Source organism: Poecilia latipinna, unplaced genomic scaffold (assembly GCF_001443285.1).
Source record: "Poecilia latipinna isolate Pla-1442-1.1 unplaced genomic scaffold, P_latipinna-1.0 Scaffold414, whole genome shotgun sequence".
Lineage (NCBI taxonomy): Eukaryota > Metazoa > Chordata > Actinopteri > Cyprinodontiformes > Poeciliidae > Poecilia > Poecilia latipinna.
The window spans coordinates 281,906-294,176 of NW_015113030.1; the positions used below are offsets into that span (position 1 = coordinate 281,906).

At 42.0% G+C, this 12,271-nt stretch overlaps 1 protein-coding gene across 3 annotated transcripts in view; it reads left to right on the forward strand.

The window, feature by feature from the left end:
* LOC106950656 (protein bicaudal D homolog 1-like) overlaps positions 1-12,271 on the forward strand; it is a 44,160-nt gene that overhangs the window by 29,321 nt on the left and 2,568 nt on the right. The window contains exons 3-9 of one of the 3 annotated variants that reach the window (XM_015037664.1): positions 3,674-3,826; positions 4,575-5,066; positions 6,660-7,052; positions 7,463-8,233; positions 9,010-9,161; positions 9,237-9,447; positions 10,551-10,636. In XM_015037664.1, the coding sequence (XP_014893150.1) occupies positions 3,674-3,826; positions 4,575-5,066; positions 6,660-7,052; positions 7,463-8,233; positions 9,010-9,161; positions 9,237-9,447; positions 10,551-10,636 (2,258 nt within the window). The remainder of the gene's footprint in view (positions 1-3,673; positions 3,827-4,574; positions 5,067-6,659; positions 7,053-7,462; positions 8,234-9,009; positions 9,162-9,236; positions 9,448-10,550; positions 10,637-12,271) is intronic. The other 2 variants (XM_015037665.1, XM_015037666.1) reach the window with 2 other exon arrangements.

Below are 12,271 nucleotides of genomic sequence, written 5' to 3' on the forward strand. Positions count from 1 at the left end.
TGACACATGTGCTGTAGTACATAAGTTACACAGTCAAAAATGAACAGCACTATTTTGGATTATTTAGTCCTCATAAGAGAAAAATATATGGGCTAATTTCTCAAAATTATATTTTCACCATCTTATTTAATTGTTTGTAAATGTTCCAGTTTCAAACTAATTAATTAGTTAGCAAATAAATATTTTGTTGGAAGCTAAATGTTTAGCTCTAAACTAAATATTTAGCTGAGAGCTAAAAAAAAATATCTAAAATGCAAACTTGCTGTCCGATGACTGGAAGTGGACTATCAGAATAAAAGCTTGGCTACATAAACTCCTGCTGGCGAGCCAACGCTGCTGTAGATCCATCAGTAAACGTCTGCATTGCCATTAAAACGACTCGTTCTACGTTTGAAGCTGAAATGTAAAGAGGAACAAGGAAAATATTTTGTTAGTTTGCAAACTAAATATTTATTTTGAAACTAAATGTTAACAGAATCACTGCTGTAAATGTTTGCTGTTTACACATTAACCTAATTTTTATTAATTAGAATAAGGCTTTATGTGAAAATGTAAATAATCACTTAAGGAAAATATTTGACAGATTCTAGTAGATCTACATATAGTTTAACTCTTCTTTCTGTAAACAACATGAAAATATTCCCTCTAAAAAAAGCTAAATATCCCCTTTTTTGATTTTCACATCATGAATTACATTCTCACATATTTCTTTAATCAAATTGTATATTTAGGTATTTTGGTCATTTATTTTTGAAAAGATCTGCAAAGGAAATCAGATAAATATTTTGATGTTTTTTTAGCATACAAACATAAAGCCCAGTTCATTCACAATACTTAGTAATACATATATATGTTTTTAACGAAGGAACCACAATGTATTTGTTAAATTACAAAGACATATGAGTAAAAACTCTGATTCATATATTTTACATAAAAACAATCATAGCCGAAAAAAACTCCACAAAATTCCTTAACTATAACCTCAGCTTGTACCTCTGCCTCTGAAGCACCGAGTACGCCCCAAACAGCCCTGGATATTCACTCTGTGTCTAAACGTCTATAACTTGTGAGGTGTTCTTACTTTTTACCATCACTGTCCACAAATTGATGTTCAACTGGAGGGAAATTTAAAGCATTCAAAGTGTTTTTGATGTAGAGGAAAAAGACTCAAATCAACATTAGTTGCATAGTGATTTGGTTGTAGCTGAATTTGGTAAAAAATCTTCCTTTTGAATATTTTATGTGTTTGTGTTTCATGTAAAAACAAATTTATACCATCAGATCTTTGTTAAACTAATTGGGTCAAAAAGTTGCCAAAGGTCAAGAGGTCACGCGGACAAACGATCCAACCTTTGTCACAGAGGAAACATGATGCGTGCTCGTCCCTCCAAACGCCAACATGGCTGCAGGCGCGGCGTGGGGGGGCTCAGGAGTTCGAGCTGGGGTCAGACACCACGGCAACGACCCCATTGTGGGGGGCAAATCCGGTGCTAAGCTGGGAATCAGTGAAATGCCCTGAGCTCGGCACTGTGCAGCGACTGGGAGAACTGGGACGCTCCCATTAAACACACGTCACTCATTCACTAAATGGATCAGAACAACTGATGCCAACAACCGCTGCAGTTTCCTTTACCCAGATTTTTCCCCTCGGTCAGTGAACTTCAATGAAACTACAGCAGGAGACGACTGTCAGCGCAGATCATGTGAAGCTGTATAAACTTTACCACTGCAGATGTTGAAGATGCCCTGCTCTGCTTTGCGCCTTTGGTTTTAGCTTAGTGGAAGCATCATGCTGTGGGGCTGTATTTCAAACTGGTCCGCTTCATAAAATCGATGGCATTATGAGGAAAAAACATTCTGTAGAAATGTTTAAGCAACATCTAAATACACCAACCAGGAAGTTAAAACTGTAGCTGGACGATGAGCCTCAACATGCAGGTCAGAAATGGCTTCAGGTCAACTAGTTCAATGTTTTGGTATTTAATAAATAGAAATATTTGTGTTGTTTCTAGAAGTTTGATTTAAACGTGTTTGATTCGGTGTATGTAAACTTCTGGTTTCAACTGTAGATATTATGGATTTTTTTTATCACGTCTCTGCGCTATAAATGTCTTCGGGCCCCTCACTCTGTCTTTGGGTCAGCATTTCTGCCTAACTTTATGCACAGAGGGCTGCAGGGGAGCTGCAGGCAGCTCTGCAGCAAAAACAGGGAACAGATGCTCACATATTCTGGAAGAAGTTCATTATTTTTTGCTTTTCTTTTCTTTACATAAAATTAGTCAAAAGTTGCATATTAGCATACATGTTCAGCCATATTTCGGTAAAAAATTTATCTGCTGCTTTCAGCTTTAATTGTTTATCTACAGATAAAAGGCGGTGTTTAGGTAATGTGCTTTTATGATTTTACTGATGTCAACATGTGAGTAGGGGTGGGCTTTTATTGTGATAAATCTGTTATCATGATAAGAATTTTGATTTATTATTGGCGCAATAAATTGCAATTAATGATGTTTTTATTCCCCCCATCTGTCTTTTTGTCAGGTTGGTAGTTCTAATATTTTCTCCACAGTTTGTCCAATGAAAACATAAATAAATACCAATAAATTTTAAAATACCGTGTGCAGTTTAGTGATAGTACAGATCAGATTTCTATACATGGCTGGTGTCCTGAAGAAGCGCATTACAAATGGGAATGTTTCTTATGACCAGTATTTGTTTCTGTGGAACTATAATTGCTGTGACACACAAGCTGCATTTCCATTATAAATGTCCGCAAACCTTATATTCCGCTAATGTCGAAAAAACACAATTTCACAGTTGTGGTATTTCTGTTAAATGAGGAACGTAATATAAATCGAATAAGTTTGTTCACGTCATTAAAAAAACATGATAATTTTACTACTTCCTGTCATTTTCTTCTTCGTGGATCGCGCCAGCGGCAACATCCGGTTGTTGACCGTGTGACGGAAACAAAAAAAGTGTTTCCATCACAGTTTTGTGAAATAGACAATCTCCTTCTAGTGCCTAAACTATTTATCTAAAACGTGAGTTGTTTGTTTTATTTTTTTTTTTTAATTAACGTGTTTCCATTAGGCGAATTTATTTTTGAAATGCCGAAATGTCAAATTGTTCAATTATTTACTCGGCTAATGTCACAGTTGTAGAGTTACCAAAACAAAAAGAAGAAATAAATAGTTTTTATCTTAACTTTTGTCGTTATCACAGCAGTGCGGCAAAAATATTGTGTTAAAAGTTTAACTCCCTGTCGCCCTTCACTAACAATAAGTCTGGAAATGTAGTTTCTTGGAAAGTTTGTATTCCTTCACTCTTCTATCGAACCCGAGTGAAGTTTCCCCCCATCTTCTTCAAATCAGACGCAGTTGCTGTCAAACGTTTGTGCAGTAAAAATTTTCGTCTGTGCTGCTTTTGGTTTGAAGATAATGAAAGTTCAAAGGTTAAAAGGTCAACCAGCCCCTCCACATTACCCACATCTAACAAAATTGGTGTCAAGTGTTTGTGTGGTAACAAAATTTAATTTGTGCATCATTGGCACCAATTTTGTAAGATCTGAACTTCACTCAGGTACTTAATCAGCCATTGACTATTAAACTGTCTCTTCTGACCCCCTCTGTCTCTACCTTCCTCTCTGGTTCTGGTTCTGGTTCTCCTGCAGAGCAACGAGATGCTGGACCTGCAGCGCAGCAGGATGAGGGAGGAGATCAAGGAGTATAAATTCAGGGAGACGCGTCTCCTCCAGGACTACAGCGAGCTGGAGGAGGAGAACATCACCCTGCAGAAGCTGGTCTCCACGCTCAAGCAGAGCCAGGTCACAAAGATGATCATCAACACTTTGTTCTCCTATTGGGTTAGAGTTTGCACGTCATTACGGTGTTACTTTTCACCCACTCATGACATGTATGCATTCTCACTTTACCCGCCTCAAGGAAATGTGATGCTGGCCGACTGGTCATCAGTTTGGAGAAGAAGCAGCTGCTTTGTTTTAGTCACTCGGGTCTCACTCTGCTGATGGATCCTCCACCTGGATCACATCCTTTCTGTCTAATGCATTCTTTTACGTTGAAGTCCAGAGGTCGAACGCTGTCCAGTGTGTCAGGGGTTAATTCAACAGGAAACAGAATTCATTCAGATTTCAGAATAAAAGCACAAACTTAGAGAAACTCTCTGGTTCCTCAAAGTTTCTGTTCAGGCTGGAACATTTTCCATCCGGATAAGTTTGGAAAACCATCCATCCATCCATCCATCCATCCATCCATCCATCTGTTCACCCATCCATCCATCCATCTGTTCACCCATCCATCCATCCATCCATCCATCTGTTCACCCATCCATTCATCCATCCATCTATCTGTTCATCCATCCATCCATTCAGGAGGGGTTTTCTTAAATTCATTGTGATTTTGGTAAATTATATTTTTGTAAAATTTTTGAAGTTTTTAATTCTAGGATATCTGAAGTTTTGACACAAAGGTAGAAAACTAGTTTCTGGTCAGAGTGACTGGGGACCCACCAGTGTGTCCAGTTGAGTGACTGCTGTCCTTCCTGCTGCGCTGCAGGTGGAGTATGAGGGGCTGAAACATGAAATCAAAGTTCTGGAGGAGGAGACGGTCCTCCTCAACAGCCAGCTGGAGGATGCTCTGCGTCTGAAGGACATCTCAGAGGGACAGCTGGAGGAAGCGCTGGACGCCCTGAAGACGGAGCGCGAGCAGAAGAACAACCTGAGGAAGGAGCTGGCCCACCACATCAGCCTGAGCGACAGCGTGTACGGGGCCGGGGCCCACCTGGCGCTCACCGTCACCGGCGTCGAGGGCCTCAAGTTCACCGAGGAGACCGGCAGCGGCAACGTTCCCAACGGCAGCACCATCCCTGCTGCCAACGGCAACATGGAGGACAGCAACCGCTGCAACGGCCACCTGCACCACGGCCCCGTCCTGGCCAAGGCCAGCGGGGATTACCGCGCCGGCAGGAAGGCGGACGGCCTGGTGCCGGACCTGTTCAGCGAGCTCAACCTGTCCGAGATGCAGAAGCTGAAGCAGCAGCTGCTGCAGGTGAGTCATGTGACTTTAAATGATGGATTTCTGCTGAGGCGGAGAAATCAGCAGCAGATCAGAGACGTGAGTCGACCTTTTTAAACGCTATAGTCCAGCTTTTAGACAACAAGCTGATAGAATAACTAATCTGGCCTTTCACCAATTCATAATCTGATTAATCATACTTGATCACATCAATATGACGGATTATTAGGGCCTTTAGGAAAAAAGAGAAGTAAAATTGAAAGAAAAACACAGAGATTCGGAGATTAATCTCAGAAATTTTCCTTAAAAAAATATGGAAATTTCTGAGCTCCAGAAGTCAAAAATTTTTCTAGAAAATAAACAAATTTTGAGATTGTACGGAGCCCTGTAGGGGACATGGGGAATTTTTTTTTCTTTTGTGTTTTCTCACACAGTAATGTACTAATCAGTTCATAACTGAATACTGTAAGCCTTTTTTACTGCCTTTCTTACAGTGGCCATCATACTTTCCATGTATCTTAATATCTCGTTGTGAAATTACTTTTATATCTTTTTCTTTAGGATGGAAATGCACCACAAACCTATGATGTAAACAGAAACTTTCCGTAGGAAAGAGAAAAAAATACATCCAATCTATTTGGACTGTTTTGAAAACATGTTTTCACTGAGGCTCTTCATATGTGTATATAGTTTAAATTTTAAATTGACATTAGACTGTATACACAACAGACCAGCAAATATTGCAGTAAACATTGAATTCATAAACTAACAGGTTTATGAATATTAAATCTGTGAAGATTATAGTTCAGGTTATGAGTTGAGATGTAAGAGAAATTTTTATATTTGTCCATTTTGTGCATCTGATTTAGAATCAAGCTTGAATCCTTTCAGATTGTCATTAATATCAAATAACGTTATTACTGTACATTTACCACAGACAGATGCATTAGCTGGGATCCAGAGGGATTCTGGGAATTAAATTTCCTTCTGCAATATTAGTGGAAATGTTTTCCACTGCTGACATGGTTACTTCACCATTTTATACTAGTTGTGGATTAATTAGAGGCTGGTGCCATTTGCAAAGATACACAGACAAAAATTAACAGCAATTTTTCAAAATTATATTTTCACCAAGTTTTTAATTTATTTATAAATGTCACAAATATTTAGTTAGCAACATATTTAGCTCCATACTAAATATTTTGCTTACTAAATACTTTTGAGCTAACTGTTAGCTTGCTAACTATTTATCTCCAAACTTGGATCAAACATATTGCATTTTTGAACTAAATATTTAGCTTGCTTATTATTTAGTTTCTGACATAATATAACGAGCTGACGAACCTAAATTATTGCTGGAATGTCAAAGCATCAAAAAGCTTTTCCTCCGTCTGGAGGCCCATTTATCTCAGCCACTGCTCAAAATGGGAAAAACAACAAAACCTGCTCTTCAAGTAAAACTGATTTAATGCCAGAACAGGAAATAAAAAGACAAACAAGGTAAATAAAAACGTAAAAACAGAGAACTGCAGTCAATATTTCAGGTTATGCAACAAAATATTTATTGTTACACATTTTTAGCATTTTAGAAGTTATAACTTTTCCTTCTCCACCTCCGTCCTGCAGGTGGAGCGTGAGAAGGCGGCTCTGCTGATGACCCTGCAGGAGTCGCAGACCCAGCTGCAGCACACGCAGGGCGCCCTGACGGAGCAGAACGAGCGCGTCCATCGCCTCACCGAACACGTCAACACCCTCAAACACCTGAACGCCGACAAGGAGCTGGACGACCCGCAGGAGAGCGAGAAGCCCGACGGCGGCTCCCCGTCGCCGTCGTCCAACGGCTGCCTCGACCCTGACATCCACGGGTTTGAGATCCTGGAGTGTAAGTACAAGGTGGCGGTGACGGAGGTGATCGACCTGAAGGCCGAGCTCAAAGCCTTAAAGGAGAAGTACAACCAGGCGGTGGAGGGCCAGGGAGACTGCCACAACGACGACCGGGTCCAGGCGCTGACTGAGCAGGTTCGCTACCTCAGACACAGACTGACTTCTTCATCTGATCAAATACTCTCCACTTCTGCCTGAGCTGGTATTGCTGTCTGAAGAAATGCACCGAAAACAGCCAATCAGAGCCAGGAGGAGGGGCTTAGCACTGTCAATCACTTCATGTACTCCCTGCTAAATGTTGTATTGGTAGAGAATCAGCTTCCCATTAAAGGAAAACAGTTTATCTGCCCTCATCAGTGGCTGTGCTAGCTAGCCTTAGCATTCCTGACAGGCTGCACAATGTGCCAGTTCTTATTTGGTTAATAGTCAGAAAAGTCGATTACTAAAATAATCATTAGTTACAGACCTAAAGCATATATACAGTACCATTCTGGTGTTACGTAAGAAGTTGCCCATAATCTCACCGATTTCTTGAACATACTCAGGTTTCCCATTTGGAGCGGAGCTACCGTGAGAGCCGGGAGCGCGTGGCTGGCCTGGAGGCCGAGCTGCGCGCCGCATCAAACACGGCGACGGAGAGCCAGAGCATGCTGAACGCGGCGCAGGACGAGCTGGTGACCTTCAGCGAGGAGCTGGCGCAGCTCTACCACCACGTCTGCCTCTGCAACAACGAGACGCCCAACCGCGTCATGCTGGATTACTACCGGCAGAGCCGCATCACACGCAGCGGCAGCCTGAAGGGCCCCGAGGATCCACGGGCGCTGCTGTCTCCCCGCCTGGCGCGCCGCCTCGCCGCCGCGTCCGCAGCCTGCTCGTCCGACTCCCCGCGCAGCCCAATGGACTCCCCGTCCAGAGACGCCCACCACAGCAACGCAGCGGGCAACACGGCGGGCAGCGTGGCGGACTCGTCGTCCTGCCACAGCAGCCCCATCCATAACATCAGCGGCTCGCCCTCCATCAGCATATCCCGCTGCCCGTCTCCGGTGCCGTCGGACACGGGCGGCGACCTGCGGAGGGAGCCGATGAACATCTACAACCTGAACGCCATCATCCGAGACCAGATCAAGCACCTGCAGCGGGCCGTGGACCGCTCGCTGCAGCTGTCCCGGCAGAGAGCTGCAGCCAGGGAGATGGCCACCATGCTGGACAAGGACAAGGAGTCGTGCATGGAGGAAATCCTGAAGCTCAAGTCGCTGCTCAGCACCAAGAGGGAGCAGATCGCCACGCTGCGGCTCGTCCTCAAGGCCAATAAACAGGTAAAATACTTCTTTTATTAAAGCTAAACATTTTGATAAATAGCTATTAAAAAGACTTGTCATTTCTTCAAAGTGGTTGTATTGTAAATCAAAGCACAAGTGCTGAAAACATCAAACAGTCAAAGAAACAGTAACAGTATTTTGTACAGTGTCATTGTTACAATCATCAATAAACATCAATTATGTTGATCAATATTCCATTTATTATGATTCAAAAGCAGCTCTGAACATGTGGGTTTTAGTCTCGACCAAAACAAACTCAGTGTTTCAGCTGTTTCGCTGTTTTCTGGATGTTTGTTCCAGATTATGTGTTTTCAGGCACATAGTTCCATTTTATAGCATAATTACCTTCAGTTGTTATAAAAATGCTTTTCATATGAAATATGACTTTAAAACATTTGCCTTGAAATTGGGCCTCTGTCTCTTTAAAAACTCCTGCTCTTTCTGAAGCTCCGCCTTCAGGAAGTCATCCCAACATGGCTCCTCTATTAACCCTTTAACAACATTTTTACCACCATTTCACTGAGAAGTAGCTCCTATAATGAGTAACCATGTGTTTGCTAATTGCTGCTGGCTAGTCTGAAGGAGCCGAGTGAAGCAGAGCTGCTCTGTGAGGCAGAAGCTCAGAACCTGCAGCTCTGAGGAGGAGCTGCACCTTGAAGGCGGGGCTATGACCCCCCAGCCATTTGCACAGCTGAATGTTTGCAAAACCGTTAGAATTTCTGAGTTCAGTATATTTTTCAGTGAAATTCATAGTTAAATATTCGTTCTTGCAGACAGCAGAAAATGCCCTGGCTAACCTGAAGAGCAAGTATGAGAATGAAAAGTCAGTGGTGACAGAGACCATGATGAAGCTGAGGAATGAACTGAAGGCTCTGAAGGAAGACGCTGCCACCTTCTCCTCTCTCAGAGCCATGTTTGCCACGAGGTGAGGAACTCCATCAGAGGAATGGCTTCCCTGGCTTGCAGGGACCAAACCTCCTCACCTTCTGTCTGTCTGCAGGTGTGATGAGTATGTCACCCAGCTGGACGAGATGCAGAGGCAGCTGGCCGCAGCAGAGGACGAGAAGAAGACGCTCAACTCCCTCCTCAGGATGGCGATCCAGCAGAAGCTCGCCCTGACGCAGCGGCTGGAGGACCTGGAGTTTGACCACGAGCAGATTCACCGCGGCCGCGGCGCCAAAGTGCCCAAGATAAAAAGCAGCCCACCCAAAGTAAGTCATGTGTGTACCTTTAATTTCACCCCAGGCGTCAGCTGACTCTGATTTGTACCTGAGGGTCGGTTCTGTTACGACCGTCACAGAAAAACCATTTCTCAGCTGTTCTGAACACCGTGGTAAAGCTGAACCTCAGTGGTGAACTACAAAGTTAGCTGGACTTAACAAACTTTACAAAACATCCAAGTAATTTAGCACTTCATCTGGAAGAATTCATTTATCGGAAGCTGAGTGCCATCAAAGAAAGTTTGCAAAAAATGCTAAATGAAACTTTATGTCTGATGTCTGGCCCACCACAGCCAGGTGTTTTTAGAGGAATCATTAGTTTATATAAAGGCTCATGCCTCCTTGTTGTTTTGCTAAGTTAGAACCAAAGACTTGCAGCAACAATGTGATTCTACAAAGTATCGACTCAGGAAAAAGAAAAAATCTTCAGATTAAAAAAAAAAGTTGCAAACCAAGATGTGTTTCTTTCAACTTCACAGTTTGTACATTTATTGTAATGGGACAAATATGAGAAAGTTTCTATGGTATAAAGAACTTTCTCCTCTTAATCATCAGAATTTTCTACATGTCAGTATTTTCAGTTTAAAGTGTTGTTCTCTGTTTTGATACTCAATATTTAAAAAATTGTTGTTCTGTATTTTGATACTAAATATTTGACAACATGACAACCAGGAACCAAAAATGGCTGCAGAAGCAGTTTATGCGTTGTGACTCACAGCACCTCCTTGTGGAAGGTTTAGGAACTAACAACAGAAATGAGTAACTTACAGTAATTATAACTACCATGTGTTTCATGGCTGCCTGCTGTTTTGAGGATGACTCCTCAGTCCGATCCTGACCCAGAGTAACACATCTACACCACTAGGTGGCAGTGTTGGATTATGTCTCCTTCATGTGTTTTATTCCAGAGCAGGGTACAATCAGCTGTTTGTGTGCCAGTAACTGGTTCCAGTTCATGCTGATGCTTTTATTCAAACAGCAGCTGTTTCATAAATGTTTATCTGAAGTGTTGAAGTAATCCTCCTGTTTTGCTTTTGCCATCCTGTTCTCTAACCTCGAGTGTCACCACTCTATATATCTGTCTAATTTATCAGTTTTTTGTAGATTGTCAGCAGCCTTCTGCCTCAGTACCGACATTCTCCCCACAACTAAGGCGAGGGAGAGCCTCCTTAGCCCGCAGGTAACCCGCTAGAGAACCTGCTGGCCTTTTCACACCTCTGCATCTGGATAATTGGTCCTGCATGTTCTCTGTAGTCACACTTCCATCACGTAGCAGTTTATGAATAAAACACAGCATCAAAATGATCCACTTTTCATTCTAGGGTTGAAGATTTTCTCTCTTTGCATGTGTAATTTTGCATGGCAGTTCTCTTTAGATGCTTATTTTTTCACTTGGAGCTTGGACTCAACCGTCTACATTTGTCCAGAAACTAAATTTACTCATTTGTGATGTTAAAAACAGTGATGAGAATCTTTGACCCTTCTACTCACGATTCAATTCTGATTTTTGATTTTCAAAGCAACTATTCATGAATTATGCTGATTTCTGACTCCAGTCTGCTTTGCCAGGCAGAAAGACAAATGGAGACATTAACATTCTTTTTCACACTTATTACATTTTAAATATTAATCCATGCTTAGACGCAATCACTCCTTTTCTGCATCTCTTGATTTGCTTTTACAAAGAGCTTTTTGCTTTTCCTGCAGACTGTCTCTTCCGAGAACAACAGTGTTGCAATTTCCATCCAGGAAGTTTTAGCCAGTTGACAGTTTTGTAATATTTATCTACTGATAATTCCTCGCTGGTCGGATTAGCGCTCCGTATTCACGTCCCCTCTGCAGATAAACCAGCTCGACTCCCCAGGGATTCGGTAAAAACCAAAATGTTTTCCTTCAGCGAAGACGGAGCCGGTTGAATCTCTTTCTGCATACGTCTCAGTATCATCTGTGTCAGAACTTCCTGTTTAGTTACAAAATGGAGGCTGATGGACAGCAAATTTTACAAAACTTTTTAAATTGATTTTAAATCATCATAAAGGAGAATCAAGAATAGTTTTTTTTGCACACGCCCCTTAAAAAGTCGTTTGATCAAACCTAACAGAGAGGATTTACTTTGTGTATCTGAGGCCTCTATATGTTTGTTTCTGTTGTGTTTTTGTTGTCTTTCTTTCCAGTCGTGCTTTAAAGTTAAACTTTTATCAAATGATTTTGGGTCCTGATAGATGCAGCAACTTTATATGGTTTTTATGCTTAAAGGAAGAAAAACATTTTTCAGCTTCTTGTCCTGGTTGAAACGAGAAGACCTGGCCCTCAGCATAATGCTGCCAGTACGTCTGACTAACCGCCTCACCTCAAAAGGTGTGAATGCTGCTGAACTATTCACTCCTCTGGGACCTTTTCGTCTGTGAGAACAGAAACAAACCACAGTGAATCTGCATTAACCCGATCTGAGTCCATACTTTGCAGAACCAGCTTTTAATTGGTCATTTTTGGGGTGTGTGCTTTGTGGGGTCATCCTGCTGGAAGGTGAACTTTGACCCCAGGTAGGAGAAGCTATACAGGTCAGCCTAAGTTAAGCGAGTACTTGTGCATGTGACATTTCTTTAGATTTTTATTTCCAAAATTTGCAGCAAACCTTGAATGAATCTCTCTTCATGTCCACGGGGTCTGAATGCTTCTGAGGTTCTTTTTGCTTCAGGTTTGGTTTATTTTCAGCATTTTGTGCAGATTTTTGTGACTAATCTGCAGACGTTGCACAGCCAGACTCTGATTTTCGTTTTGCTCAGCAAACCCAGCGGCTGCAAGCAACTTTGTT